At 47.2% G+C, this 26,189-nt stretch overlaps 1 protein-coding gene across 1 annotated transcript in view; it reads left to right on the forward strand.

The window, feature by feature from the left end:
- Positions 1 to 26,189, forward strand: part of TRPM1 (transient receptor potential cation channel subfamily M member 1) — a 113,152-nt gene that overhangs the window by 6,732 nt on the left and 80,231 nt on the right. The window contains exon 2 of the mRNA XM_046652768.1: positions 2,944 to 2,999. Coding sequence (XP_046508724.1) covers positions 2,944 to 2,999 — 56 coding nt within the window. The remainder of the gene's footprint in view (positions 1 to 2,943; positions 3,000 to 26,189) is intronic.

The following is a 26,189-nucleotide window of genomic DNA, read 5'->3' on the forward strand; positions in this document are numbered from 1 at the left end:
GTGGAAATATTGAGGGACCGGCCTGGTGGCTAGTGGTCAAGTTCACGCTCTGCTTCAGCAGCCCAGGGTTTGCCAGTTTGGACCCCAGGTGTGGACCTGTCACCACTTGTCAAGCCACGCCAAGACCGCATCCCACATACAAAATAGAGGAAGATTGGCACAGATATTAGCTCAGTGAGTATCTTCCTCAAGCAAAAATAGGAAGATTGGCAACAGATGTTAGCTCAGGGACAATCTTCCTCACCAAAAAAAAACGAAATATTGAAAAAAATTTTTTCAAGTTTACTTTTGGGAGAGAAGGACTCGGGGGAGAGGTAGATACAGTAGCCAGACATTTCAGAATAAATCTTGTTCGTAGATTTGACCTTGCAATAATGAAAGTGTTTTACATAATTATAAAACAAAATTAAATTGAAAAATCAGTTCCTAAAAATCTAAAGGAAAGTTTAATAACTGAGCCCAACTTTGTATCAAGTTAGCAGAATAACTACACAGAAGGGAATCATTTTAAATGATTTTAAAGCCCTGATAGCATATACTACAGTCAAAAAGAACAACAAAACAATGTTTTAAACTGCTTTCAGTTATTGTATTGTTAGCAGTAATATTGGCCTTGTTGCTCTGAAACCATATTGTCAATAAAGCAAAGACAAGTTATGTTAGTGTCATTAGGAATAAGACTCAGCATAAGCAAAAAGAGTCACAAATATAAAAGCAAGGACGTTGGGTAAAATCTCTGTGTTTCTAAATTTGAATTGGAAATTATCAGTGTGAACTCATGATGCATTTTCTTATATATACCATATATTATTATTATATTACATGTTATATATAACAGGTATATTATGTATATGTAGGTATACACACACATATACAAATAACTTCATAGCTCTGCCCACTGAAAAGGCCTAGAAACCATTCAGTTCAGCAGCAGATACTGGTTTCTAAATGCCATTTCTCACTAAAAGGAGCCAGGGCTCCTTGGAGAAGTGGCGAGTCCCGGTCTAGGGCAAGAAATGTACAAGATGAGCCCAAAACATCTTTTCATTCCAGACAGCAAGGAAGTTCTCAGAGCCTCCTGCGGTCATACCAGAAGGATTCAGGTGCCCATGTGAAATTGGGACAATTCAGGCAACAGTTAGAAAAATTAGTGCTGTGGATTGAAATACATCAAGTATGCACCGTGAATTCATACTGACACTCTGAACAAAAGGAACGCATTAGTCACCTTGGGATGATGCCAGGGAACCAACTCATTACTCTGGAAACTCATTACTCTGCCTTCCCTGTGTGAACTGCCCCTCGGGGTAACCAATTTGATCAGGGGAAGTTTCACTTTGTAGATGAATTCCAGCTCATAAAGGAAGAAGGAATGAGAGAATTAGAAGATCACCATTTTGCAAGTCCTAGTGATACAAAGGCTCTAGGCCATCATTGTCAAAGGCAGCTAACATCGCAAAAGAGAGACAAGGGGACATGAGGGGACAATGGAAGGTGGGGAGGCTCACCTGTGGCGTGGAGCCTGCCTGGCCACTCCCAGGCTGTTACGGGATGCCCCAGGAATGTCCTGCCTCCAAAATTCTGCCTCAGCTGATGCCACTTCCAGCATCCCCTCTCCCCTCTGGAGGGACTCTTGCTAAAAGCTGTGTGTCTATCAAGCCTCTAGAGCCAACCGCTCTTGTACAAGGAAAACAATGCTGTGGCTGCCCAGAGCTGCTGCTGGCAGGGCACTGCCTCGAACCCAGGCTGTGTGCACTGGCAAAGCATGGGGGAAGTCAGCCTTCATGCCCCATTCGCCCTCTCTGCTGGAACAAGGTTATCAACCTTTGGTGGGCACAGGGCTAAGAGAAGCTGATGAGAGCAGAGGATGGACCCCCCTCCCCAGAAAACGGCCTGGCCCACCTGCACAATCCTGCAACCACTTCTAAGTTCAGAGGCTCCCTGAGCCCCTGGGTACCTTCCAGGCATAGCTATGCTCGGGGTGGGGGCATTGTCCCAGGCTCAGGCTGCACCCCCCAGGCCCCCGGGGCGCTATGGGAAGAACATGACAGCCTGAGCCAGTTATGATCCCACTGCACCTCACACGCTCTCTGGGCGAGTCAGCCACTCAGAAGCCTCAGTGTCCTCATCTGTAAAATGGAAACAGCCCTAACTGCCCTTGCATCCAGACTGTCTGCATCTCTGTCCGCTCCTCTGTGAGGTGAGCCTAGGAGACTCACAGGTGTGTGGGGAGACCCAACTCCCTGGGCAGGGAGGGTGGTGTAGGGGGGAATTTCAGGGTTTGAGTTTTTCTTTCCTCCTATTCATCAAAAGCTGGAATAACCATGCCCATTGTCACAGCAAACCTGAAAAGCTCCCACTGTGGCGTTTTTGGGGTGACTGTGGATACCAGTCATGTAAGCTACTGGTGGAGGGGGACAGTGGGGATTAGAGGCACCCAGACGAGGACAAGAGTCATGTGGGACTCACGCTGTGTTCTCAGCCGTGTTCACCCCACCCTCTGGCCCAACCTCAGATGATCTGAGAAAGGATTAGGGATGATTAGTGCCATGTGCCGCCTTCTCCTGGTTCCTCAGGGCCTGGGCACTGCCGGCCTGATGAGGGGCTTCTGAAAGAACAATTATGTCCAATTCTCTCAATTATGCAAACTACGCTGACATTTCCAGCAGGGGAAGGACTGGCGGGGGCGGGGAAGGTCACTTCAAAGGGAAAGTTCTAGCTCCCCCATCTCTCTCAGCTCCTAAGGCTGCTTCTGTGGGATCCCACATCGAGCAGCCTGACAGTGTGGGGCCCTGGTTTCCTTTTCTGGCCTGGGAGTGAGGTCACGGGGCCATTGCCTCACTGGGATCATGAGGGCCTGGGCACAGCCGCTCACATGCTCCTCATGTGGACTTCTCCTCTTAAAGGGTGGGCCCTTCTCAGCCAGCTTCCTGCCAGGCTGAGGAGGAAGAGGCTGGTGGAGGCCTGGCTGCAGCCTCCCCGCTCCACTGCTGCAGCAGGTAAGCTCAGAGCGGCTAAGCTCAGGCGTGGGGCTCTGCCTCCGGGGACCTCTAGCTCCTCTCCCGCTGAGGCTGGATGGACAGTGTCCTGTGGGGATGGTGGGTGGATCCGTGCTCGGCCAACAGGCTGCCAAGATGATTCCCTGAGGGGACAAGCCCACGTCAGCCTGCCACCGTCTGGCTCCAATGCACTGAGCCTCCCTCAGGGCCAGCTTCTAAATGCAGGTGCCCAGGATCTGCTGAGAAGCCCCAGCTCCAGGGCTCAGCCTCCCTGCCTGCCACTCTTTAGCATCTTACCTCCACCCTTTTGCTCCATGGACACTGTGCCTCTTCCCGAGAGCCCCAGAAAATGCTGAAATTCTAGCGAGGGGAGAGGGTTTCTACTTGTAAAGCTTTATCAGCTGATATTTTAACTATTAATTAAAACCTCAAGGAAATGTTTGGTTATACTACATAGGGCTGTGTGCGAGATTCCCTCTGACTGCCTGTGTCAGTGGGAATTGGTTTCTAGAAGCCCGTTCAGCTGTATGGGCCAAAGTCCAGAAATTCCACTTCTAGGGATCCATCCTAAGGAAATAATCCTGAAGGTAAGCCAGAATTTACATAGCATTGTTTACAACAGCGAGACTCGGGCAGCAATCCAAATGTCCAAAATAGAGGATTGGGCACAAAAATCATGGCCCGTTCACAGGGTGGAATACTATATAGTCACTTTTAAAATGACAGAAAAGAATGTATAATGACAATGTGCAGGATGATCATATGTTTCATTATACACACACACACACATCTAATCTATTCGTAGAAGCAGCCTAGGAACCTGCTGCAATGCTATCCATTGTTATTTTAGGATGAAGGCCATATGGTGATGTTTGTTGATTCCTTTGCACATTTCCTCTTCCTCTTTTTCTTTAATAATTTTCTATAACAAATACACTTTCCTTTTGTTACCAGAAATTATATCTTTTTTTCAAACCTAGCAAAAATTAGTAGAAATACTGGGGAAGAATGAAAATATTTACAGGAATTGTTCCTGGGTTTATCAGTGATAGGAACTGAGAAGGAAGGAGGGGAGAGAAATGAAGGAGGGGAGAAGAAAGATGAGACAAATTTGCTGGAGAGCGGCCTCTCTGGGAGTAGACGTAAGTAACGTGGGGTTGAATTAAGGAGAGGGTTGTCCTCGGCAATGTTCACCAAATATCATTTTGCAAACTCTCCAGCAGCAACTTTAATTCCTGGCGTTGGCAATGCTATTTGTAGCATAAATTGTCCACTCTCTGCAGTGTATTTTAGGCCCCAGAAAATGTAATTGGAAATGTCAACTAAGTTTAATATGTTTGCTGTAATTGTTTATGTTTTATTGGTTATTTTCTAGGAGAAGTCTGGAATTTTGTTTGGTTTGGCTCTTTGCAACCTCATTTGCAAAGCTGATAAGTATAAGAAATGGAATGACCCTCAGGCATTTTAAGTCACTAGTCATCTTCACTCTGCTAAGTGAAAACAAAGCAGACTTTCTATTAATTTAGAATCCTTTTACTTGGAGCACTAGATATTTTTAGAAAAGTTTCTTTTGCTTTGGTTGAAAATGTTTCCAAGATGTCCTATACTTTATGAATGCATGTGTGTAGGCAAATTCTGGACCTGGGAAAGTAGAAGCCCTCATCCAAGGGAATAATGAACCCAATCCTGATTGCCTTCCATGACCTAGAGCTTAATGTGGTTCAACTCTTAGGACCTCCATTAAAAAAGACAGTAGCCAGGGATACGTTGATATGTAAAGGGAGCTGACCAGTCCATACCTGCCACACCCCTCTTTTTCTTGCTCTAACATAAGACTCGGCAATCAGTGAATGAATTACAGCATCCATTGGGAGCAACCAGGGCCCAGGAAATTATTGGTCCATTGCCCCAGACACACATCACACACAGGAGCAATTTTCCCAGGCTCCCATAGAAAACACCTAGTAGAATTTATCGTGCTGTTTTCCAGAAATGATGTCTTCAGTTGCTACCCAAGTCGGGGGAAGAATGCATTTACAATGCTAGAGATGCCTTTAAGAAAACAGGCTCATGTCAGCCCAACATGCACCCCTCCACAGCTGCCAGGGCCTTCTTGCTGCTGTGCATGTCCCACCTCCTCCTACTGCTTCTGGTCTCCCCTCTCCATGAGTGTGGTTAGGACAGCGTGCCCCGTCATGGGCCCTCTGTGGAGACAGGGCATGAGTGTGGGCAACTTCACCAGGCATGGTAAGATGGAATGCATGCTGGCCAGGAATAGTGGCAACAGAATCCTTTTATGTTTTAATGGTTGTAAAGATGATATATGAATATGTAAATTTGTACAGCCATGCAGAAGAGCCATGTGAAGGTCCTGTTCTGCACGCTTCTTCTAATTCCCACCCCCTACAGCCCATGACGCTGGATGGCTTGATGTCTATTGTTCTAGACCAGTGCCACCCGGTCACCTGTGCCACACACATAATTTTAAATTGTAGAGTAGGCATGTTAAAAAAAGTAAAGCCATGTTAAAATAGTGAAACTAACTTTAAAACTTATTTAACTCAATATATCCCAAATGTTATCATTTCAACATGTAGTCAATATACAAAACTTAGTAGTGGGGCTAGCCCGGCGGCACAGTGGTTAAGTTTGCGCACTCTGCTTCAGAGGCCCAGGGTTCATGGGTTTGGATCCTGGGCACAGATGCACACACCACTAGTCAAGCCACGTAGTAGTGGCATCCCACATACAAAATAGAGGAAGATTGGCACAGATGTTAGCTCAGCGACAATCTTCCTCACCAAAAACAAAGTTCTCAGAGAGATATTTTTTGTCCTTTTTTCCGTACTAAGTCTTCAAAATCCTGCCAAATCTCTCTCTTTTTTTTTTTTGCACCCTGATGTTGGACATAGCAGATGGTTGTTTGTTGTCTTATACTGAGAATCACAGCAGTCTCAATGCAGACTTGCCCCACTTCAGGGGCTCGATCGCCACATGTGGCCAACGGCCGCCATCTTGGACAGCACAGCTCTAGACCTTTGCATATCAAGGTTTGTTCTTGTCCAGATGGGTCATATCAAAAAGATCTTACTACAACTTTTCTTCAATTAATAATAGATTTACACTGTAGAACTTACAGTTCTATTTTAGTCTTTTTAATAGTTGGCACAGCCCATGATTTGGTACATCGTAATTGGTCTAACCAGTCCCCAGGGTAGATGAACGAAATTTTTCAAAATATACTGCAACAAACATCCATATATTGCCTGTATATGTGTAAAATTATATCCAGATAATAGGTCCCTAGACGCGGAAGTGCTGGTCAAAGGGCATGTGCACTTTACTCTGTGATGGGCACTGCTCAGCTCCCCTCCAAGACCACCTGGCCAGGGGCTGTGAGAGGGAGGCTGGTCCTCAGCCAAGCCGGCCACCAACCAGCCTTGGGGTTTGGACCTCCGTTCCCTTAGAAGTCAAACCAAAGGGTTAAACCTTCCTTGGTTCCTGATTCGATGGCTCGAATGGTGGTGATTCCAGCCCACGCCTTCAGTGGACAGAATGGTAGGTGGGTGAGAGCCGCTGGCTCCACGTTCAGCAGAACAGAGCAAGCAACCTCCACATGCACCTTGTCTGAGGTGAGGTCAGCAGAAAACCCTCAGCAAAGACCCCAACTCTATTATAATTTGCACAATTGCTATGACACTAATTTTCATAATATAGTACCATCATTTAAGTGTTTTCACAACAATGGAGCAGGGGATTGAGGGTCAGCCCTGGCAGGCTAGCTCCTGAGCTGGCAGCCCCGGGCATCACATTCAGCTGTGTCGAATGCCTCAGTTTTGCCCCACTTCACTCTGCCAGCATGCCACCCAGTACCCTTCCTCACACTGGTGGCCCTGGAAAACATCACAGTCCCTGAAGGACCAGGAGTGAAGGCTACACAGGTCCTGACACTTCACAGTTCTAGGGCCTGGACCTGTGTTCATGCAGGCCACCAGTGATGTGGGGCACCTTCCAGGTCCTGGGAGTCCTGAGAGAGGAAGCTTAAGGAGGAGGGACCTGGAGGAGTGACAAAGGACAGAGAGCACCACTGAAAAAGAGAGGACACCCCCACGGGAGCCAGGTAGGAACAGGGAGGCCGACCTTGGTCCTGGAATCCTCTCTCTTGTGGGCACGGGGCCGAACTCTTCTAGGCTTGGAAGACCAGGCTGGGCCCTCGGGCAACATCAGAGAGACCCTATAAACAGCGCCTTCCCAACTTGCTCACCCTCCTGAGTGAGCCAGCCGGGCAACATTGGCCAAAGCAGGAACAGGAGCTGTAGAGGGGCCCCAAGATCCTGGTTACAATCCCCAGGTCCCCAGACAATCAGGGAGGAGCTGTGACGGGGAGGAAGGGAAGTTTGGGACACTTACTGATCCCAGCTACGTGATTCTGTTTCCCTCTCCTCCTTTTGTTTATTCTTTTAAAACATTTTATTGTGAAATACAGCATTTATAAGTAGTGTGTAAAATGTCTACGTGCAGTTTAAAGAAGAAGAACAAAGCACGTCCTTGTGTATGACCACCTGGGCCCCCGCTTACACTCCCCGCCACAGGGTCTGCTCCCTGACTTCTAGGAGGCTCATTCTCTTGCTTTTCTTTATCTCCGGTTTTGTTTTGCTTTGTGGTTGACATATTTTTAATTTTTTAATAACTTATTGAGATGAAATTCATATAACACAGAATTAACCACTTCAAAGTGAACAAACAACAGTGGTATTTAGTACATTGACAATGTTGTGCAACCACGCCTCTGTGTAGCTACCTAGAACATTGCCACCACTAGTAGGTAAAACTCTCTACCCATTAGGCAATTTTTTCCCATTTCTCCTTCCCCTACCCCCTGAAAACCACCAATATGTGTTCTGTCTCTATGCATTTATCCATTCTGGATATTTAATCTAAAAAGAATCATGCAATAGGTGACCTATAATTGGCTTCTTTCACTCAGCATAACATTTTCAAGGTTCGTCTACTTTTATAGCATGTGTCAGTACTTTATTCCTTTTTGTGGCTGAATAATATTCCATTGTAAGGATATACCATATTTGTTTATCCATTCACTCATTGATGGGCATTTGAGCCATATCTACATTTGGTTATTGTGAATAGTGCTACTGTTAACATGAATGTACATATACTTGTTTGAGTACCTGTTTGCAATTCTTTTGGGTATCTAACTAGGAGTGGAATTCCTGGGTTATATGGTAATTCAACATTTCGCTTTTTTTTTTCACTGAGGAAGATTTGCCCTGAGCTAACATCTGTGCCAGTCTTCCTCTATTTTGTACGTGAGTCGCTGCCACAGCATGGTCACCAACAAGTGGTATAGTCCTGAGGCCTGGAACTGAACCCAGGTCGCCGAAGCAGAGCACGCCAAACTTAACCATTAGGCCATGGGTCTGGCCCTTACCTTTAGCTTTTTAGGGAACTGCCAAACTGTTTTCCAAAGTGGCTGCACCATTTTACATTTCCACCAGCAATGTATGAGGGTTCCAATTTTGCTGAAAGAAAGTAAAGAAGACCTAAATAAAGGGAAAGACATTCTATGTTCATGGATTGGAAGACTTAATATTGTCCACATCCTTAACAATACTTATTACTTCTCTTTGTTTTGGGGTGCTTATTTATTATATTTATTATATTATTATATTATTATTTATTATAGCCGTCCTAGTTAGAGTGAAGTGGTATTTCATGGTTTTGATTTCCACTTCCCTAAGGACTAGTGGTGCTGAACATCTTTTCATGTGCTTCTTGGCCATTTGTATATCTTCCTTGGAGAAATGTCTATTCAAGTCCTTTTCCCATTTTTAAATTGGATTGTTTCTCTTTTTGTTATGGAGTTTGAGAGTTCTTCATATATTCTGGATACTAGGCCCTTGCCAAATATATGGTTTGCAAATATTTTCTCCCATTCTATGGGTTGTCTTTTCACTTTCTTGATAGTATCCTCTGAGGTACAAACATTTTTAACTTTGATGAAGTCCAATTTATCTATTTCTTCTTTTGTCGCTCATGCTCTTGGTACCATATCTATGAGTTCACTGCTAAATGCAAAGTCACAGATTTACCTCCATGTTTTATCTAACAGTTGTATGGCTTTAGTTCTTACATTTAGGTCCAATCCATTTTGAGTTAATTTTTGTATGTAGTGTGAACTGGGTCCAAATCCATTCTTTTGCATGTGGATATCCAGTTTTCCCAGCACCATTTGTTGAAAAGACTGTGCTTCCCCCATTGAATGGTGTTAGTGCCCTTGTCAAAAATCAATTGGCCATGGATATGTGGGTTTATTTCTGGACTTTCAATCTTATCCATCTATCTTTATGCAGGTACCACACTCTTTTGATTACTGTAGCTTTGAAATTTTGAAATTGGGAAATTTGAGTTCTCCAACTTTGTTATTCTCTTTTCAAGGTTTCTATGACTATCAGAGCCTCTTGCATTTCTTTATGAATTTGAGGATCAGCTTTTCCATTTTTGCAAAAAGGCTGGTGAAATTTTGAAAGAGATTGCACTGAATCTGTAGCCCACCTTGAGTAGTGTTGCCACCTTAGCAACATTAAGTTTTCCAATCCATGAACATAGAACGTCTTTCCATTTATTTAGGCCTTCTTTACTTTCTTTCAGCAATATCTTATAGTTTTCAGCATACAAGTATTTCACTTCTTTGGTTAAATTTATTCCTAGATATTTTATTCTTTTTGACACTATTATAAATGGAATTGTTTTGTTGCCTTCCTTTTTGGATTGTTCATTCCTGGTATTTAGAAACACAACTGATTTTTGTGTTTTGATCTTATACTCTGCGACTTTGCTGAATTCATTTATTAGCTATAATAGCTTCCCCGCCCCCCCCCTTTTTTTAAAGGTTGGCCCTGAGATAACATCTCTTGCCAATCTTTTTTTTTTCCTTCTTCTCCCCAAAATCCCCCAGTACAGAGTTGTACATTCTAGTTGTAGAGCCTTCTAGTTCTGCTATGTGGGACACCACCCCAACATGGTTTGATGAGCGGTACTAGGTCTGTGCCCAGGATCCGAACTGGTAAAACCCAGGGCCACCAAAGTGGAGCATACAAACTCAACCACTCGGCCATGGTGCCAGGCCCAGCTATAATAGCTATTTTGTGGATTCTTTGGGTGCTTTGCTATCATTTTATTTTGGACTTCATCTGCATCCCTACCCAATTCATTGTTTAGCTTTGCCTGCTTCTGAACTTTTTATATAACTAGAATCACATTGTGTGTGTCTTTGGTGACTTGTTTCTTTTGCTTTGTGTTATCTTTTGAGAGTCATAGGTAGTTGTAGTTTGTCTATTTTCATTGTCATATAACGTTCCCTTGTGTGAATGTATGGCGATGTACTTATAGATCCTACTGCAGTTGCATGTGCGTTGCTGTCTGTTGGGGCTCTCAGTAACAGTGGTGCTGTGAACATATGTGTAGGTCTCCTGGTGCACACGAGCACGAGCATGTTTGGAATACACTTCAGTGCAGAACTGCCGGACTGTGGACCTGTTCTGCTTCCCCAGACAATGCCAAACTGTTTTGTCCTCCTTAAAGGGAGGAGCTCAAAAGCATCTGTCCATTTTGCAGAAAATAATTTGAATCTGTCAGAGGAGACGATGTGTGATGAGGGACAGGGCCATGCACAGGGGTCAGGCCCGGCCACATGGCCATGAGGCTGGCCAGGGCTGGTGGCTCCACCATGATGCTCTGTCTCCTCTCTCGATGCCCTCTCACCTTCCAGGGCCACAACCAAAGCCCTAACCCCTCCACCACCTTTGTTTCCTCATCTGTAAACCCCTAGTAAGGGAGCGTGTAGTCTCTGCATACCCCACCCCGCCTCCACACTGCATCTCAGTTCTGTGTGTCGGTCACTGTGACTACCACAGTAGAGAAACGAGATCCCGCGCTCTGCCTTGTTCTTGCTGTTTCCTCTTCCAAGAGCACCTTTTGCCATCACTCCTGTGCCTGACCAAACTCTCCTCACGCCTCAAGGATGAGCCAAATGCCCCTTCCCTGCCTGCTCTACCCTGCAAGGCCCTCCCTAGTCTTCCAGAGAGAAGTCCCTGCTGCTCCCCTGCTCTGTCCCCACACACTGTACACACCTTTACGGTGCCAATGTGCCCATCTGGGAGCTCCTGGGGGCTGAGTCCACTCAGCACACCTGGAGCCAGCAGAGCCCACCACATAACGGGGCTTCATAAGCTGCTAGTGTGAAATACATGGATACTGGCCTTCTTTCATGACACACAAGGTGGCCAGGGTTACAAGGGCCCCACTGAACTTTTGAAGATAATTTTCTCTGACATAACCCTCCCAAGTTTTAAATGCTGAGTTGTGTGTGGGAACACATCTATAAATACATGAACAGGGCAGACACTGGCCATGAGTCATAGGTCACCACAGACCACAATGGTCAGGACAGCCCTCGAGTACATAGCAAACACGTGAGCCCCATTTGGGATGCCTCAGCCATGCCCCCTTCTTTCCCACCCAGCCTCTCACTCATCTCTCCACAGCCACTCCCACCCTAGGCCCCTCCTGCCAGGAGCTCTGCCTGTGCCTCCCAAGACTGCCCCCTTCAGGAGTGCCCATCAGTGCTGGCTTTCCCACTCCTTCCTCAGATCGGCTCCACCCTGACTCTCGGTCCCCAAGAGCTGACTATAGCAAACTGGCCAATCTACACAAGCGGCGCCGAAATATGAGAGGCACTTACTGAGCAACGCAAACACGCCGGTCCCCAGAAGCCAGGGAAACCGACTTAGCATGGATGATAATGAGGACGGAGAGGGAGAACACTGGCAAAAGAAAGCCTTGGAAAAACACAAACCAAGATTTACGTCCAACATCGTCAGGGCTCATGATTGAGCTGTGAGTTCTGGAGAGAAGGGTCTCTGTCTCATGGCAGTGTCCCCCATCTTGGGGACAGCTGGCCAGGCCTGGACCGGAGTCTCAGCCCCACTATCCCACTGGCCTCCTGTTTCCTCCGCCATGGACCAGGGAATTAGAGACCATGTAGTCTGAAGTCCACCCACCCTACCTGACAGATCCTGGGCTTTGAAAGGGAAGCTGAAATCTCGCCCTTGTTACACTTCACTCAGTTAATGCTTATTTAAGAAACTTGAAAACTATTCACTGAACGCCGATCTCTGCCAGGCAGTGGACTCAAGGTTTGTTACACTTAATCATATTGAATCCTTACAGGCACCCCACCTTACGGACAAGACAATCAACGCTCAGGAAAGTTAGATAATTTGGCCAAGCTCATAGAGATAAGAAATGGTGAACCTGGGAGGTGACCCAGGTATGCCCAAACCCAGAGTCCTTTTCTCTCCACCACGTCATTTACTGTAGTTTACTTTAAGGGCCACCTGCAAAACCTTAAACCAAAGAAATGATTCTAATAGTAAAACTTTCAGGCACCAGTTCAGGCCCATTGGGAAGAGTCTCTCCAAGACGAGGTTTCATGTGGAATGTGACACAGTGATTCCTGGTGAAGCCACACGAAAGAATAGCATGCAGCTGCCTAAAGGGTGAGGGGAGCTCTCCGTGTAATGGCTCAAAGGATGCCCATGAGTATCGCTAAAGTTTCATTTTTAAAAAGTTCTTTACAAGAGTATGTGTGTTTGAAGAAGCAGGAGGAAATGTCTGAAGGGCACATACCAACTGTAACGGGGGTTATTGCTGGAGGCTGGGGTTGGAGGGGAAAGAGAGAATGAACCACTAAAAAGTGGTTCTAAAACTAAAAAGTTTAGATATTTCTATAATTTTCTAATTTGTTATATTGAGCACACATTAGTTTAGGGATTTATGTTTGTTTCTAATTTTAAGCAAAGAAAAAAAATACACCATCCCCACCCCCTCCACCACCCACCATCCCGTGGAAATGGCCACCCCCATCCCCACCCCGTGCTCCAGGACAGCAGGGCATGAGTCCTCCGCCCTGAATACATCAGCTCCCTGTGGGCCACATGGCACAGGTGCCCTGATTCGGAAGGCAGACAGGGGTGTACCCAGGGGTGCTTTGGGACCCAAAAGCTTATATACTTTGGGGCCACCTCTTTAAGGAAAAGAATAGACAATTACAAGTTCCAAATCAGGTTTCAGTTCTTGGACAGGTCCTTGCAAGCACAGAGCCCTGGAGCTGACGCTTCACCTGCCTCCTGGTGAATCATTCCCCAAACCAGTGGTCCCTGCGCCTCTCAGGGTTACAGAAACCCACGGTGGCTGTCAGGCCTGTCCCAGCCGCATCCATCGTGCCCCTGGAATGTGCTTTCTCAGCTGTGATCCCAGGTCCACTCAATACAGGCTTCCCTGCTGTCCTCCAGCAACTGTGTGGACCAGTAGAAGGGTCAGCCTGCCGCGGTCACCAGTGACTTGTCGTAGGCATCGTGCTGAGCCAAATTGGAGTGGGAGAAGGGACAATGTGTGCCCTATAGAGACTTACCAAAATATCCTCCCATATTTTGAACCATATATAAAGCTTCGCACTGCCCAACAAGCTGGCATGTCAATGTCAACCTGCATAAAACTGCCAAGAGGGACATGCTGGCCACATGACCCCAGATCTGTGAGCTGATTGGAAATGACCATTCCACAATAATGCAAGCTCATAAAACAAGCAACAACAGCCCATCTAAAATTTTGATGTTGTGTTCATCATGGATTTTTTGGATTGATTTTATTTTTTTTTAATATTGTATGAAATGTTATTTATCTTAGTTACTGAATTTGGGGCACCCTGAGGCAGGTAGCTCACTGGCTTCCCCCTAACCTTGGCTCCGCCCCTCACCTGAGAAAGGCACACCAGGCCCTAACTGCATTACACCCACACAGCAGCCTCCAAAACTGACTCCTTCCTCAGGTGTCCAGGTGCCAGCTCCACCATCAGAGGCCTCTCCTCTGACTGGTTCCCCAAATTGTGAACTTGCAGTTCCTCAAGAGGTCTGGGTTGGAAGGGCCCAAGCAGAGCGTCACGAAGCTGAGTGCAGCATGGGCAGTGGATACACATAACGTAAAACTTACCATCTTAACCATATTTAAGAGCCCGGTTCACTGGCATTAAGGATATTCATATTGTGGTGCAACTATCACCATCACCCACATCCAGAACTTTTTGTCATCCCAAACTGAAACTCTGTACCCATTAACCAATAACTCTCCATTCCACTCTTCCCCACAGTCCCTAGGAACCACCATTCTACTTTCTGTCTCTATGAATTTGACTCCTTTAGGTACTTCATACAAGTAGAATCAAACAGTACTTGTCTTTTTGTGCAGGCGTATTTCACTTAGCATAATGTCCTCAAGGGTCATCCATATTGTAGCATGTGACAGGATTTCCTTCCTTTTTAAGGTCAAATAATATTCCTTTGTTTTTATATGCCACATTTTGCTAATCCATTCATCCATCAATGGACACTTTGGTTGATTCCACCTTTTGGCTACTGTAAATAATGTTGCCATGAACAAGGGTGTACAAATATCTCTTTGAGACGCTGCTTTCAATTCCTTTGGGTATATGCCCAGAAGTGGAATTACTGGATCATATGATGATAAGTCTATGCTTAATTTTTGAGGAACGACCATACTGTTTTCCATACCAATGGCACCATTTGAAATTCCCACCAACAGTTCACAAGGGTTCCAATTTCTCCACATTCTCACCAACACTTGTTATTTTCTATTTTTTTTGATAGTAGCCATAATAATGGTGTGAGGTGGTATCTCACTGTGGTTTTGATTTGCATTTCCCTGACTAGCGATGTTGAGCATCTTTTTATGTGCTTGTTGGCCATTTGTTTATCTTCTTTGGAATATATCTATTCAAGTCCTTTGCCCTTTTTTTTTTTTTTTTTTTTGCTGAGGAAGATTCACCCTGAGAATTCATCCACTGCCAGTCTTTCTCTTTTTGTATGTGAGCTGCTGCCACAGCACAGCCACTGACAGATGAGTGGTGTAGGTCCATGCCCAGGAACCAAACCTGGGCTGCCAAAGTGGAGCACACCAAAATTAACCATTAGGCCACTGGGACTGGCCCCCCTTTGCCCATTTTTAAATAAACTTGTTTATGTTTGTTGTTGAGTTGTAGGAGTTCTTTCTGTAATCTGGATATTAATCCCTTATCAATTTATGATTTGCAAACATTTCCTCCCATTCCATAGTTGTCAGATATCTGCATTTTTAACAACTTCCCCCAAACCACACTTTGAGGAAAACTGGCATAGACTCTGTGGATCCCTTTCCAGAAGCAGGTTTCTCATCCAGGTTCTACCTAGGGGCTGGGCCCAAGGGGAGGAGACAAGGAGAAGGGCTGGATCCACTGAGCCCCTGCTGGCCTATTCTGGGAGAGGGGGCAACCCTGACCTGAACACCCGCCAGAGAAAGGTCTCGAGCACTGGAAGGAGAAGAGGCCTGTAAGAGTGCAGTTTCTGGCCCCCAGAAACTGGTGGCTTCCCCTAGTTACAGAGCAAGGCATACCCCTGTGCATTACCTCCTTCAGAAGTGTGATCCCAAAAAGCAGGGGCCTCCCCTGAGTCTCCCTATAATGGGAAAGACAGGCCACTCATATCTGTGAGCACAGCTTGTGTTTAGAAGTGCCTGCCTGGCTTCCCACATCTGCTACCTGGGCAGGCATGTGACTTGAGGGAGCTCTCTGCTCAGCTGGCTCTGCCAGAGCTGGGGCTAGAAGCTGACCTTGGCTGCCTTCCCTTCTCTGCCTTTCTCTCTCCTGCTGACCATCTTAGCTAGTTCCCCATTGTTCATTCCTCTCTCCACGCTCAGTAGAGAGCCTCAGCTGGAGGACCAACACTCGTGTTCCTTGCACATCAGCCCTCCTTTGCAACCGGCACAGCTTTCTGGGGGGTGGAAGGGTTAGATATCCCAACACACAGCCCATTTTTGTTTCCTCTCCCCCTCCAAACTGTCCAAATTAAGTGGATGTGTGAGTTGGTCCCACAAGGCCTTCATTCCAGGATATCACAATATCAGTCCGGGTCTGGGGTCTTTCTCCGCATCTGTGAAATCTGAGGGTCTGTCTTGTCAATAGTGAAAAGAGATGAGCAAATATGAAAGCAGGCACGGTCTGTGTGGTTGGCCCAGCTGTACAATGAAGTATATCGATCGCTCTGCTGCAGCCTTCCTTTTGTCGTGTTTCGGTTTGGCATTTTCTCCTAATTGTCTATTTGCATTTGCTTAGGGCTAACTAACAACCACTCTGCATTCTACCCAAAGGTCAGCAGCCCCCTCACTTCCTGTGAGATCAGCCTGGCGGGCGGCATGTGTGGGGAGTGCTCCCTGCGTCTGGCCAGCGCCACCTTGAATAAGACATTATCTTACGCGATTTGACTGCATCGAGAACAACAATTTCAAAAACAAATGGGCATGTGCTCACATTGTAACAGCAAAACCCAGACACTTTTGGTGAAATCCATACAGTAAATTCTGGTGAAATTTTGTCTTAGTCTGTTCGGGCTGCTATAGCAGAATACCACAGACTGGTGCTTAAACACAGACGTTTATTGCTCACAGTTCTGGAAGCGGAAAGTCCCAGATCAAGGTGCTGGCAGGTTCAGGGTCTGGCAAGGGCCTGCTTCCTGTTTCACTGACGGCCATCTTCTCCCTGTGTCCTCACATGGTGGAAGCGGCGAGGTAGCTCCCTGGGGTCTCTTTTATAAGGGCACTAATCCCATTCACAAGGGCTCTGCCCTCTGAACTAACCACTTCCAAAAGCCCCACCTCCTAATACCGTCACATTGAGGGTTAGGTTTCAACATATGAATTGCCGGGGAGACATTCAGTCCAAAGCAACTAGCTTTTTACAAGTGTAGAAAAAAATGTGATCTTTTTGTAATTGGGAATTAAAACTACTAGTTAGCGTTACAGATGTATGATGCCATCATTTGCACTCACAGCTTTAAACATACATAAATCTAAGATGGCAACCAGCAGTGTTATTGGAAAATTAAAATGTTAGTGACGCTGCAAAAAACACAAAGGGTGTGACTATGAGGCTGGACCCTTGGAGCTGGCTGCAACCGAGAGACCCTGGACTCAGAAGCTTCCTCACATTGGTCAGGCATCCTGGGCACATTCTCTTTTTCCTTTTAAAATCGGCTATATTTTTCCTTAGAAAATTAAAAACACAATATAGACAAGGAAGAAATTAAAGAAAATATTCTGCATCCACTACCACAACCACAAAGTTAACAGGTTAATGAATTTCCTTCCATTTTACCTAGCCTCATTCAGTCACCCCTTAAAAAAAAAAACTTCATAGCAGCATTATTTACAATAGCCAAAAAGTGGCAACAACCCAAATGTCCGTCAATTAATGAATTCGTGCAATGCAGTGTCACTGCAGCATCAAAAGGAGTGAGGTACTGACACCCGCTACAATGCGGGTGAACCTTGAAAATGTTATGCTAAGTGAAAGAAGCCAGACACGAAAGACCACATAGTGTGTGATTCCATTTATGTAAAATGTCCACAATAGGCAAATCCAAAGCAACAGAAAGTAGATTAGTGGTTGCTTAGGTTGGGGTCAGGGGGCGGGAGGAATGGGGAGTTACTGCTAAGGTGTAAGAGACTTTTTTTTTTAAAGATTGGCACCTGAGCTAACAACTATTGCCAATCTTTTTTTTTTTTCTGCTTTTTCTCCCCAAATCCTCCCAGTACATTGTTGTATATTTTTAGTTGTGGGTCTTTCTAGTTGTGGCATATGGGATGCTGCCTCAGCGTGGCCTGACAAGCGATGCCATGTCCTCGCCCAGGATCCCAACCTGTGAAAGCCGGAGCCTCCAAAGCAGATCCCGCAAACTTAACCACTCCGCCACAGGCCAGTCCAGTAAGGGACATATTTTAGGGATGATGAAAATGCTCTAGAATTAGATGGTGGTGATAGTTACACAATCTTGGGAATATACTAAAAAACGACTGGCTCACCACTTTAAAAGGTGAATTTTAGGGTATGTGGATTATATTTCAATTTTTTTTAAGTACAAAGGAAAAGGTCACCTCCTTTGGCCTAAGGATCCAGCTCTGTTTCCAGGACTCCAGTCTGGAGGATTGATCCCAGTGTCCCAGGAAGGACCCACCCCTGGATAGAAGAGGGCTGAAGATCGGGGGGAGAGGACATCCTGGAACAGGGGAGGGTGTCACTGTGACGACGCCCAATGTTTCCTCCAGGCCAGCCCTGTCTCCTCCAGGGGACCTTGACAATACAGGACAGGAAATCAGGTCTTAAAGCTCTTCCAAGCACTGTCATTCAAGTCTCACACCAATTTATAGCACAGACATGGGGGACGTTATCATGCTCATTTTACAGATGTAGCAGCTGTGGCCCAGAGAGGTGAGGGTCAGGCAGGGTGGGCTCAGCCTGGGGCTCCCACCTGTCTTCTTTGCAATGTGTGGTGGGGTCTGGCCTGAGAGTCTCCCTGAGGGGCCAGAGCAAGGAGTCCCAGTCAAACCACCCAGAAACGGCCTGTTGGACAGGCCAGGGCCTCGCACAGTGGTGGGGGTGAGTGAGTGGAGGGCGGAGCAGGAAGGAACCATTGTGGGGCTTTTATCCTTTGTGCACAGGAAGATGGGTGTTTTGCGCCAGTGCTTTGGCGGGAGGTTGTTTGATCCTCTGGGATGGAGAGTTCCCAGGCACGCAGGTGCTGCCGCAGGTGGGGCCCGCAGGTGCCCCCCGAAGCCAGGCAAGGGCAGGTGCGGGGTGTGTGTGGGGACCCACAGCCACCTGCAGCTGTGCGGGGACGTCGGCCAGAGTTCCCACGTCCCGCCGGAAGTCAAGGTTTTCACACTCCCATCTCCCTCTCGGTTAATAATAGCAGGTAACTCTTGTCTTCCTACAAGGGTCAAACCAAGTGCGCGTGTGGGCCACATGCAGCCGTGCTCTAAATAGACACATGAGACAGGCGGTTTCTTTCGGCTAAATTGGTCCACAAATCAGTCATTTCACTGTGGGGTATGCTGTTAATTTTGGCCCAACAAACAGACACTGAGTAAACAGAGACTCGCCTAGCCGTAAACCAGCTCTTACTTTGGAAAGCCACTTCCCTCCGGGGCATCCGCCCAGGCCAGAAGCCACGCCCTGTCGCCCCGCCCCCTCCCCAGTCGTCCCAGCCCTGCCCTCCCTCCTTCCTGTCGCCCCGCCCCCACCCCAGCCTTCCCAAGGGTGTCCCTCAGCAGCCTCCTCCTCCCTCCTGCACCCCTCCTTATAGGGTCATCCCCCTCCGTGTGTCTATGTTCCAGAAGGTCCAATTCTCCTGACTGCTCGGCTCCCACCCCTTCCCAGCTCCCCTTCCCGGAAGCTTCTCACGCGTTGATACTGGCTGTCTACGCTTCCTCAGGCCCTCTGCCCTCAATCTACGGTCAAGTCCAGAGGATGATACAACGATGAGCATCTGGGAGACCACCACCCAGATTGTACAAAGGTTACCTCGGTCATGTTTATAGCAGATATTTCTTTTTTTTTTAATCAAAAAAAAAAAAACAAACTAGCAGACCGCCCACTTCCCATGCTCTTCAGCCCACTGCCCTCTGACTCTTCTCCCACAAACTTGCCTGGCCCATCGTGGACACATGGTCCTTGGCAGAGAGGCCATCGAGACTCCCGGGACACTGCGTCTGTCCTCCACCTCACTGGGCTTTCTTCTGCAGCCTCTTCCTCTGCTCCTCGGGGTTCAGTGCTGGGCCTCCTTTCTCTCTTCTGTCTGCAGTCTGTCCGTCAGCAATCCCGGTGATTCCCATTATTTTAGACACCACCCACACACTGAGTCCCAAACTCCTGCAACCAGCTGCTATGGGAACCTCTGTGTACCTGGAGGTCCAGTGGGCACCTGGAGCCTAAGACATCTACAGCAGAGTGCTTGACTTTCCTCCCCAAACTTATTCCCGAGCTGCCCCACCTCTGTAAATTGCACCACCAGCCACCCAGTCCCAAAAGCCAGAAACCCAGGGGTCATTACTGCGTTCCTCCCCTTCCTTCATCCCCATCAGTATCCGGTCCCATCCCTTTCCATCCACCCCCACTAAATATCTCCAGTCTGCCCACCCTGCTCCACCTCCCCTGCTCCCAAGCTAGTCTAGGCTTCCAACATCTCTTGCCTGGACCACTCCAGTCTTTCTACTGGTACCCTGCCTCTTCTTTGCCCACCTATAATCCATTCTCATAAGATCATGTTACTCCCCTGCTCACCAGTTGCTGTGGCCTAAAGTTCCTGCAGAATGTGCCCCACCTGCCTCTCCAGTCCCAAGTTAGACCACATTCTTGATCCATGCTCCTAGGCAACCTCCCCCAGCTCTTCCTGCCACAGGGCCTTTGCACATGCTAGTCCTTCACCCTAGAATTATCTTCTAGTCTTTCAGTTCTCAGTTTAAATGTGTAACATGTTCAGCAAAAACTTCCCAATCTAACAAGACGACCCTTGTCCCCGGCCCACATGCACATCCCCTACTCTATCACACTCTTTTCTTTATTTCCTTTATATTCTTACCTCAATCTCCAACGCTCTGGTCTATTTGATACCTTGTTTGTTACTTGTTAGCTGACCACAGTGGAAGCCCCATGAGGGCAGGGCCATGACTACCTGGCTCACCTGCACCCACAGCCCATAGCCCTGCACCCAGTCCCATGCCAGCCACATGGTGGGCACTCACAAAACACCTGGAACATGAATAAATGGCAGCCTAGTCTCTGCTTACACTTCACTTATCAAGAGAAGCCCCCACTAAAACATTCGTCTCATGGAGGGCCCTTGCCAGCCCCTCCACAGCCCATCCCCATCCTCCTCAGATGAGGGGTGGCACAAGGAACATGCCCTCTCCCCTCCCTTCCTTCACCTTCCTGCTCCTGGCACACCCCACCCCCTCAGCCACCCCGTTCCCCTCCCTCCTTGCTCCACTCTCCACACCTGCCCTCACTCCGGCTGCTTTGCCAGTGCTGTCCCACCCACCCCACCACTCCCTGACCCCAAATGCCTTCCGTCTTCCATCCACCTTTTCAAAGCTTGCCCGTCCTTTCAGGCTTAGCTCAAGCCCCTTCCTTCCTGCACTTACCCGCTCCGAACTCCCAGCACCTGTGGTTTTTGACCACCAATTGCAGCCTTGATGTTAGACTGCCTCTATTTCTGTCATGTATCTTACTATTGATAAGAATAATGACCAGGACCTCCATGTAAATCCAGTACCTTGCAGATACTGTACAAGTGTTATCCCTGCTGAGGCTCAAAACTATGCAAAACAGTTTCCATTTCAGAGAGGAGGAGGACTCATCTCTGAAAGCCAAAAGGACTTTGGGAGCACGGTGGCGCAGTGTCCCCTCACTCAGACTCAGTGGACAGACTCCCCAGTGGGACGGGCGCTCCTGCAGGTGGGATTGTAGTCCCCAGTACCAGTGTTTCTGTTCCTTGCCCCAAGGCGTTTAAAATAACCCCTTCTGATGGCCAGAACTATTTCGGATGAATGGCCACTATGTAACCAATGAGGGGAGGGGCTCTAAGGGGTTTGTAGTGAACCACAGGAGGCTCTGCTGCCTTTCATTTCACAAGGACATGCTTTGCAAGATTTCATGGCTCTCTGTTATTACCTTTGCGCCACTCAGACCTGGAGCGTGGCTGGCAGGAGGGGAATGAGGAATGTCTGACTAAAGGGTCCTCCACCCATTGCCTTTCAGCTGCATCGGTAGCTCTGAGCAGCCATTCAGGAGGCCGAGCTCCTCCCCAAGGTGAGCACAGACAATCTTTGGATGACCTGGGTTACCTCCCGTCTGCTCTGTGTGTGCGCCCCTAGGTGACTGTGGGCCCAAGGGACAAGGCTGCTGTAGGCAGTGTTGATAAGGCTGAGTGGCCATGGCAGTGCTCCACCCAGGCAATTTACTCGTTCATTTAGTCATTATAGGATACTGAGCGCCTCCTCTCTGCCAGGCACTCCTGGAGGCACTGGAGATATAGCAGAGAACTGAACAGCACTGCAGCTTTCGTGGCTTTTCTGCGAGGAGAGGGAGGAGAGAAGAGAAGGAGGTCAGTGGGATGAAGTGTGTGAGGGACAGGAAGCAGGGGTTGAGAGTAAGATGGGGAGTCAGAGAGCCAGCTCGAAGAGGGAACATTTGAGCAGAGACTGGAACACTGAGGGCATGATTTGTATGTCTCACTTCCCCAAAAAAGACTGCAGGCAAAGACTGGCTCTTGTACCTCTTGTTTATCCTCAGAAGATTCTAGAACATTTCTGGAGACTCAGCAGTAACTTGGAATTTTGAACCGAGGATATTCTTAACTAAACTTTAACAAAATCAATAGGCAATATGAAAGCAAAGGTCTTTTTTCCCCAAGGGAAAGTGTGTTAGTCACATGCTAGCTTTTTCATTAGAAAAAAACGGATTTTCGGTGAAGCAGAGGGAAGTGGGTTGAGCCTGGAGTAGGCTGTGGACACCAGCTGCTGCACTTGCCCGGGGCCACAAGCAAGGGCTGGTGCTGGGCACTCTGAAAAGCCCTCCTCCTGAGTTTGGGGGGGCAATATGCAAGGCCGATGCTCCCGGAGGGGTCACAGATTCCCTGCACCTGCGCCAAGGAGATTGGGGACACTCAGTGATGGAGGCATTTAAAGGCTGCCTGTGACAGAACAAATATTAATAAAAACAAGAGGCACATTACTGCTTTCCAAGCTCGTCACCCACCTCAGCATATTAAATCCTGGAGGGCAGGTGGCCTTTCCCCCTTTTGATGATGTGGGATCTAAGCCTCGTTGTTCAGGCGCTGGACATTGGTTTTCTGATTTCCCACACTGTGTTGGCATGGGTTTCCTGGGAAGTACCCACCTGCTGCTTTTTTATGCTACGGAGGCAGAGGGGGCGGGGCCTAGAGAGGGGGCGGGGGGCGAGGCTGGGAGAGGAAGGGGGAGGAGCAGGGGGCGGGGCTGTGCTGAGAGATGGAAGAGCATGCCTGGTCACGTCTCTATAGCCTTTAGAAACATTCCCGTCTTGCCTTGTCTTTCCTGGCCTTGACATTTTTTAAGAATATACGTCGGTTATTCTGTAGGACGACCCCCAATTTGGGTTGGCTGAGGTTTCTGCCGGATTAGATTCGGGTTATGCATTTTTGGCATTTTTATTCTTCTCAGTGCATTTCAACAGTAGGCTCGCGTGAACACTTGTTCCGTTACTGGTGACGCTCACATTGTTTTAGGCGGTGTTCAGCAGACTTCTGCACCGTCAAGTTCCTAGTTTCCCCTCGTAATTAGTAATATCTATGGGAGATACTTTGAGATTATGTAAGGGTACTGTTACTCTTCAAACTTCTACCACTGCTTTCAGCGTTCATAAAGATTCTTGCTGGTTGCCTCATGGTGGTTTTCTAATTGCATGATTCCTTCTGCATGTGTTAGGTGACCGTCCACTGGAAGAAAGAGCTTTCCTGTGTAGCCCGTGCATTTTTATGTGTGGATTTGTATCAGTGTGGATTCATGGGTCCTTATTTCAGTCAAAGGGTTATAATTCTTTATTGTGATCATTTATTTTCATGCTCAAGTTATCCCAGAGGAAGCCAGGGAAAACCCCTTCAGAGTGCCTTCTGGATTCTTTTGACAAGTTCCCATGTCAGAAGTAAACACTTCATTACTTTCTGGCACAACATGTTCCAGGCTCTTCTTGCAGTTTCCCTGCCCCGGCCGTGAATTCAGTCATTTCTTTAAAGAGCTCAGGTTTCTTTTAGCAAAGAATCATATTTAGAAACTAGTATTTGAGTACTAAGTATACTCATTGCTTTCAGAGTGTTATTGCTCCTAGGCCCTTTCAGTGGATAGAGCCAGGCAATACATGAATGGATATGCACACAGACATGAGTACGTATGTGTGGTAGGCACATGACCCCAATGACCCCAGTCTCCTGATATTCATGCCTTATGTAACTGTTGTGTGGGTTTCAGCCTATTGAAAATGATGCTTTCAGGGGCTGACCCCATGGCCGAGTGGTTAACTTGGCGCACTCCGCTGCAGACGGCCCAGTGTTTCGTTGGTTCGAATCCTGGGCATGGACATGGCACTGCTCATCAAACCATGCTGAGGCAGCATCCTACATGCCACAACTAGAAGTACCCACAACGTAGAATATACAACTATGTACTGGGGGGCTTTGGGGAGAAAAAGGAAAAAAATAAAATCCTTAATAAAAAAAAAAAAAAAAGAAAGAAAAGGATGCTTTCAGCTAGGAATGCCTGAGGCACTCACCTGGGCCTGTAGTACTCGTAGGGAGCCCCTACCAACATTTCCCCTCACTGGGACTATTGTCGTGACTAGACGAGCCCTTGTGGTTCTTATTATGGTTGCAAGACGTACTTCAGCAAACACCGAGGGAATTTTGAGGAGTAAGATTCATTTTTCACAGGCCCTAAAGGGTACATGGCACACCGGAGGGCCACACAGCGAGGTTGTGAGGTATAGAGAAGAGTGTGGACCTGGAACTCTGCCTTTATTAGGGTCTGAGGGTAGGGTGTCTAGGGTTTCGAGGGTTCACTCTCTATTGGATAATTTAAAGCATAAGAGCGGGAGTCAGAGTGTGTGAAGGGAGAAGCAGGGTCACTCAAGTGGTCAGTCACCTAGCTCACCCAGAGCTTTCTGAATGAAGGAACTTCGTGGGTGGGGATGGCCTAATTCTTTTCCTGACTGTTTTGCTAGTAGCTGTGATAGTGTGTCTTAGAGCTGGTGATAGTTTATTCAAAATGGGTGTCTTTTGAAATGGATGCCTCAGCAACCCAAAGCCTAAAGTCAGGCAGTTAAACTACAGTCATCCTCTCTCCTTGAGTGTGGCTAGACCAGGTGACTCACTTCTAACGAATACAAGAATACAATACAGCAAAAGTGATGGAATGTTGCTTAAGATATTAGGTTATAAAGAGGCTGTGGCCTCGGTCTTGCATGCCTCTTGTGCTCCTCACTCTGGTGGAGGTCATCTGCTATGTTATGAGCTGCCCTGTGGAGAGACTCACGTGGCAGGAACTGAGGGAGGTGCTGGGCCAACAACCCTGGAGAGGGACTGAATCTCACCGATAACCACGTGAGTGAGCTTGGAAATGGATCCTCCCCAGTTGCATTCCTTCAGATGAGACCACAGCCCCCACCCATAGCTTGATTGAATCCTGTGACAGACCCAGAGTCAGAAGCACTCAGTGAAGCCACATCCAGTTGTCCACAGAAACTGTGAGATGATAAATGTTTGTTGTTTTAAGCCACTAAGTTTTGGAGTGATTTGTTATAGTAAGCAGTAGATGACTAATACAATATACTGTATCTACTTGGGGGGTAGGGGTGGGGAGTGTGGAGAGAGGGCCCACACACACCTATATCTGTTTTTATATCTGTCTATCTCTACATATTACAAATATGGATTTATACTAATAAGTTCAGTTTCAGTCCAATGCTACAGGGACTCTTTCTAACCTTCCCCACTTTCCATACTTATAACTCCCTTCTCCAACAATGAGAACCCCAGCTCCCATTATCCACAATATGCTGATTTATTTGTTCAGTCCTAGCATATACAGAAAGTAGTTTCAGAATTGCTATCCTATGTCTCTGTGGAAAAGTAGCCTACTCATGGGAGTTCAACATTTGTTTAGAGTTCTTGTTGTCTTTAGTCAAAGGAATATAGTCCAAATACTGTGAACTCTGTGTTCTTTTCAAAAACAAAACGGTGTACTGTCTCAGCTTCTCCGGGAAGTGAGGAGTGAAGTGCAAAAGGTATAGCATGTTTTCTTCCCAGACAGCAAAGGCCCTGCTTGGCTGTTTTGCACCGGATTGTTGTAACTTCCCTGTAAGAAGTGCTGGGGGCAGGGACTTCAGAGGCTTACCACTCTGAGCTTTCTCCTCTGGGCCGATGCTGCCCTTTCCTCTCATTAGCAATGTAGTTTTCATGCAGTCATTAAATTGTTTGGAGAGAAAAGTGTACGGTGTTGCTTTTTGAAGGCCCCTGGGGAAGGTTTTGAATTATAATCACTCTCCTTATTCAAAAAGAAGCCAAGTGACCAGCTGACTCTGACATCTCCCCAGAAAGGCTCCATTTGGGTGGGACTCACGTGTTCTTCCAAAAAGATGGAAACCTGGATGGGACAGTCTTTGCACGGCAACAACTTGGGCCAGAACTCTCTGTGGAG

Source organism: Equus quagga, chromosome 2 (assembly GCF_021613505.1).
Source record: "Equus quagga isolate Etosha38 chromosome 2, UCLA_HA_Equagga_1.0, whole genome shotgun sequence".
Classification (NCBI taxonomy): domain Eukaryota; kingdom Metazoa; phylum Chordata; class Mammalia; order Perissodactyla; family Equidae; genus Equus; species Equus quagga.